The 6,226-nt window shown below is 37.5% G+C and overlaps 1 protein-coding gene across 1 annotated transcript; it reads left to right on the top strand.

Moving 5' to 3' along the window:
• Window positions 1-3,872: 3,872 nt before the first annotated feature.
• Window positions 3,873-4,841, top strand: LOC120524544 (olfactory receptor 52E4-like). Its single transcript, XM_039746380.1, has one exon. The coding sequence runs from the start codon at window positions 3,873-3,875 to the stop codon at window positions 4,839-4,841; it is 969 nt and encodes a 322-aa protein (XP_039602314.1).
• The last annotated feature ends 1,385 nt before the right edge of the window (window positions 4,842-6,226 follow it).

Genomic DNA, 6,226 nt, shown 5'->3' with positions numbered 1-6,226 from the left:
CAGGATCTAATCAATAACATTTTAGAATAAGCTTTTAAAGCACTGAGGAAGCAGATTCTCTCATTATTCCTTTTTTATCTTTTTTTTCTCCATTCATGTATATTCACTTATTAATTTATCTATTTACTTATTTTTACTAGGTTTAAGTCTTATTCTGCTGCCCATGCTCTCTTTCTCAGGGGTGGGGGTTAATTTGTTTTCAATCCTATTCCTGTAAAATTGATCTATTTGTATGGAATGTCCCCGTGACCTTGTAGTTAGGATATACCGGGTTGGATAATGGATGAATGGATGTATGGAATGTTGTGTGATTTCAATAAAATTAAAAAAATAATAATTCTTTTTTTTCTTATACAGAACATCTTTTTTTACTTATTTCATTACTCTATATGGGATTAGCTGTTTCAGTAGCTAAAAATGGACATATGAAAAAATCTAATTACATTTTTTTTTCATTTCAGTTTATTCTTTTTATAGTACACTTTCCATTAGATAGACACAGAGCATTGTAGATGTCTAAAATATAACACGAAGTAATTAAAATAAAACAGAAAATGTTTCTATTATATTCCTTTTCTATCAAGAAACCAGAATTATGTAGCCCAAGAGAAACCCAAGAATTGAAAATGGATGTCCAGTGAAGTCAGTAGAACCAAACCCCGTAAGGGCAACCACAGGTACAGCATGCCCTTATAAGGAACTTGAATGAGATGCCCTTCCTGTTAATAACCCCCTACAGGAGTGGAATTCAAAGTATTTATTCTAAGGCAATAATTTCTTACAATAAAGGTTATAATGTATTTAACTTCAGGGTACTATGCAGTTTTAGTCAATCTATGCTCAAATTAATAATAGTATTGTATTCTTCAGTGTATAACAAGTAATGTATTCTGGTAGCCAAAAGAACAGGTGTCTTCTGGAAAGTCCACAACTCAGTAAAGTGAGCTGAAACCTGTTTTAGGTGTGTCTTTCTGCTGTATAGATCTCTAAATGAAAAAAATTAATAGTACAGCATGGGTAATTCTTTATTTAGTAGTCATTGTGACTGATATGTCTGTAGAGTGCACTGGAAGTCTGGACGTTTGTCTGCACCGACATAACAAAGTGGTCATAAAGGATGGATCTATATAAATAAGTGGTGGCTGAATATAAACATTATATGAGATATGGACTACCAGAGCACACCTGGTTCTTTAAATAATGTCGACTATTGCTGGCCAGTCATCCCGGCCAATACCCCCAGGCCGCCAGATGGAGCCCTCCCATCAGCATGGAGGCAGCATGGAATCATGGACATTGGAGTTTTCCTTCATAGCCCTGCTGGATACCCTGGGGGCCACCAGAGGACGCTGCAGGGAGGCCCAGGAACTATTATTTGCCCTATAACCCGAACGTATGTCTTAGTCACAGTGACAGGGGAAATGACGTACCTCCGGGATGAAGAAGAGGAGTTTTGATCTGACCCGGAAGTGCCAGGAAGTCACATGGACTGAGGGTTCAGAAGCACTTCCGGGTCATGGACTATAAAGGACTGTGAGAGTTCGGACGAGTTGATTCGGGAGAAAGGGTGGCAACGCTTCTGGGAGAGTGGAGGATTATTGATTATTGTGGATTTATTGATTTGTATGAGAATTGTGGAGTGTAGGGTGCTTTGTGCACTGTATTATTGTCCAAATAAAAATTATTGGACTTTTATCTGGTGCCCAGTGTCTGATCTGAGGGTTCAAGGGGACGACAGCGCTCCCTATCAGTCACAATAAACTTCTGATTTCGGGAATGCAGAGAGGCCCAGAGCTACCAGAGGGGGCCCAAGAAATGTGGTTTAGGTCTGTTTTGTTTCGGACTCCAGAAACAGTACTAGAAGTGGCATGGAACAGTTCCACAAAGATGTTCAAAGCTTACCCTCATTCAGATGTGATATGATCCCACATCAATTCTGGTTTTGCCTCATCCATAGAGGACATTTCCATCAGGAGCTCCTTAAAGTGTTCATTTCACTACCAGACTACATCTTTAGTCCATGTCAGCATTTCTCCACCCTTGAAAACCACAATCAGCACCAACAAATCTGAGACCATGGTCCTCAGTAGGAAAAAGGTGAACTATCATCTTTGAGTGGGAGGTGCTGCTTCAAGTGCAGGAGTTTCAGTACCTTTAGGTCTTGTTTATAAGTGAGGGAAAAGGGGTGGTGAGATTGACAGAGAGATAGTGGGGATGAGTGCAGTTATGTGGTCACTATACCAATCTGTAGTGGTAAAGAAGGAGCTGAGTCAGAAGGTGAAGCTTTCAATTTACTAGTTGATCAGAGGTCCTATTGAAACCTTGGGTAAAGATCAAAAAAATGAGACTGCAGTTACCAGCAGCTGAAATGAGCTTTCTCTGCAGGGTGTCTGGGAGCCTCCTTAGAGATAGGGTGGGAAGTGCAGTCACCTTGGAGAGGCTTCAAGTAGAGATGCTGAGCATCAAGAGGAGCCAGTGAAGGTGGTTGGGACATCTGATACAAATTCCTTCCAGATGCCTCCCTGTGGAGCTTTTACAGGTATGACCATCTCTGAAGGGAACCCAGGGAAGACCCAGGGCTCGCTGGTAGTGGTATATTTCTCAGATGGTTTGGAAATGCCTATGGATCCCATAGTATGAGTAGGCAAGCATGATTCGGGAAACGGACAAAACTCACTGCTAAGAATTTTGCACCCTCAACCAGGTTTCGGATACTTGGTGTAACATGGATGAATGAACAGTCACTCCAGTAGTAGATATGCCTGTGGTGGAACTTTTGCTGGCTTAATTTACTGCTGGAGTGCTATTAATGCTGCTGATGCTTTAAGTCAACAACACTATTTTACTGTTTTAGCTTCAATAATTTTAGCTGTCTGAATATTCAGTCCCCTATTGTCAAATGTTCACCAGAGTGCGAATTAAACATTGTGTTTAATTTTAAATCAGCATGAATATTGAAGGGGTGGCATGGTGGCACAGTGGGTAGCGCTGCTGCCTCATAGTTAGGAGACCTGGGTTCGCTTCTTGGGTTATCCCTGCGTGGAGTTTGCATGTTCTTCCCGTGTCTGCATGGGTTTCCTCCAGGTGCTCCGGTTTCCGTCCAAAGACATGCAGGTTAGGTGCATTGGCGATCCTAAATTGTCCTTGGTGGGGGGGTGAGAGTGTGGCCTGGGGTTTGCTTTCTGCCTTGCACCCTATGTTGGCTGGGATTGGCTCCGGCAGACCCCCATGACCCTGGTTGGATAATGGATGAATATTGAATGACATACCAAAAACCAATGAGTCATTTGATTAATTAATTTTTAATGATCTTATAAAACTTATTTCCAAAATTAAATGCACAACAAAAATATGCATTGTGTTCAAATGTATTCTACATGGTGCATTTTGCATTTAATTTTGGCTTAGATGATTCTCCATTAGAAAGTGCAATCTCCAAGGGTTAATTAGTAAATTCATAAGATTGAAAATAAAAACTCTTCTGAGAATACCAACTCTTATAAATGACACTGTTTTTACAATGTAAATGATATATCTTAGCTGTTGTACATCAAACTCTATACTGGTAAGGCAAGAATACAATTAATAGCTTTCATTTCTAAATTGAAGAGCCTAGATTTATTGCAGTGTAATGAATATACAAATGTGTTTTTTTGATAAATAATGACAATAAGGTAAATTTGCACATGCTGCAATTAAGGATATATAATTTTCTGAATATACACAATTTAGCATTTTGTATTTTAATTTAAATGTCACATTTTTATTGGTAGTGTGAAACAAAGATGTGCATACTGTAATTCATATTGCATTGCTGTGTTCACCATTAATCCATACTTATTGTTTTTATTTAAGATTTAAAAACAACAGGCATGTCTTCTGTGAACACCTCTTATTTACATCCAAAAGAATTTATTCTGATTGGATTTCCAGGAATGGAGAACTACCAGACTTGGATTTCAATTCCATTTTGTGTCATGTATATTTCAGCTCTTGTAGCTAATGTCTTGATCATCTATATTGTAAAGGTTAATGAAAGTCTGCATAATCCTATGTGTGTTTTACTTGCAGCCCTATCAGTTGTAGATCTTGCTTTGTGCAGTTTAGCCTTACAGATTTTAAAGATATTTTGGTTTAATGAGCGAGCTATTGCTTTTGAAGCCTGCTTGTTTCAGATGTTCTGTGTTCACTTTTTTTCATCACTAGAATCTTCAATACTTGCTATTATGGCTTATGACAGATATGTTGCTATTTACAATCCCTTGCGCTATATGTCAATATTATCATACAGATTTTTAGCTCAAGTGTTTCTATCTCTTTTTCTGAGAGATCTTATCTTATTTGGCTTGTTACCAATCTTTGCCTCCAGGTTGCCTTTCTGTTCATCAAATGTCATACAACATTGTTACTGTGACCATATGGGTATTGCAAAATTAGCATGTACAGATATATCTTTAAATAATGCCCTAGGCCTCTTAGCAATTTCTTGTATATTTGGATTGGATGTCATATTCATTGTATTTAGTTATGCATTGATTTTGAAATCTGTTCTAAAGGTTGGCTCAAAAAGTGCATTACGTAAAGCATTGAACACATGCGGTTCTCATCTGTTTGTAATTTTGTATTTTTATACAACTTTACTATTTAGTCTTTTAGTTTATCGGTCTGGGCAGAAGGTTCAACCTGAAATTCATGTTATGTTTGCTGTTTTATACCTACTTGTACCACCAGTTTTGAATCCTCTTGTTTATGCCATTAGAACCAAAGAAATCCGTCATGCATTTTTAAGAATTGTTTTGACTAAAAAAGTTAATTCCAGCAAACAGTCAGCAAGGTGTTAAATATTTTTTTGCTGAATAATGCAAAGTTTTAAATCAGTCTCATTCTATCACTATTACAGCTCAGAAAGTCATTGTTTACCCTACCCTGCAGTAGAAAAGATGGTTCAGTAAATTAATGCATTAATCTACTTTTAAATTTGAGTGACCTGTTTCTTTTCCCATTCATTCATTTTCTTTTTGTTTGTTTGCATATCCTATATAAGGATGTTTAGAGTTTATCCTACAGTAATCATGGGAAGCTCCAAGCACAAAGTGACTCCAAGTAGAACACAATTCCATGCTTATATTTTACATTATTAAAACGTGTGGTTACATCAGGGCCAGCGCATGACATTCTGCCATTCTAGACAAAATAGAGCCGTGCTGCTCCCTATGATAAAGCAGCATTAGATCCAATAGACAGTAATGCATAAAGAGTAAATATTGTGGAGTAATGGCACTTCTGCTTTAAGCACTACTAAAGTGTGCTCTAGGACAGCTTGAGGCTGACAGGATTTCTTCAGCTGTAATGAGATATTAGTACTGTCATTCTACACTGACTGATGCAAATCTCTGTAATGCATGGTCTATCTCTATGACATGAACAGGCACAAACTTAAAGTCCAAGGGAAACAGGCATAAACCAGACCATCAGTATACTTAAACAAATGTAAAAAACATAAATACATTAATAGTATTATTACATTAATTGACTTTTCCTTTCAGAAGTGTGCGCACTGGACCCTCGTGGCTGCAAATATCTTAACTGCATCTTCTATTTGAATTTTCTGCTCCACTTCATAGTCCATGGAAATTGCGTCCAGTCCATGAAGACTGTCTAGTGTCACTGAACTGCATAGTTTTCTTTTTGTGTGTGAGTTTTTTAAATATGTTTTAGCTTTGTGAAGTTGCCTTTTCCCAAAGCCAACGAGATGAGGAAGCTGATAGGCACTCTTAATGCAATTGTATGATATGCTTGAAGAATGAGTCTTAATGTTTGTGGAGTTTCTGTTTTTTTACAAATTATCCTCTTTTTTATATTTGCACCCAGAGAGTTTAGGTTGTTTTAATATGCTACCTTTCACTATTGATTGGCAATCTGTCTCCCCACTGATCAGAACTGGTACTACTGCTATAAAGTCAGTAGCCGGGACTGACATTTGTCTGAGACATTCAATATGATAGGAGCTTAATTGGATAGCGGCTCTGCTATCAAGTTGCTATAGGTTGAATAACGGTTAAAATTAAAGTGGTAAATTTGACTCCTTTAGACAAGCTTCTCTAGTCATTTGCCTATGTTGTCTATTTAAATGGGTTGGCCCAAGTTTTTGTGAAAATATATTATAAATAATAACAAAAAATGTTTTCTTATGAGTTATGCATTTATTCTTTTTAATAGGTGCATG

This window comes from Polypterus senegalus, chromosome 2 (genome assembly GCF_016835505.1).
Source record: "Polypterus senegalus isolate Bchr_013 chromosome 2, ASM1683550v1, whole genome shotgun sequence".
Classification (NCBI taxonomy): Eukaryota; Metazoa; Chordata; class Cladistia; order Polypteriformes; family Polypteridae; genus Polypterus; species Polypterus senegalus.
Note: the sequence above shows the minus strand (reverse complement) of the source record. Positions and strands in the feature narration are given on the sequence as shown.

Excerpts from the sequence above, each read along its gene's own strand:
- LOC120524544 (XM_039746380.1), top strand. The coding sequence starts at position 3,873 with ATGTCTTCTGTGAACACCTCTTATTTACATCCAAAAGAATTTATTCTG.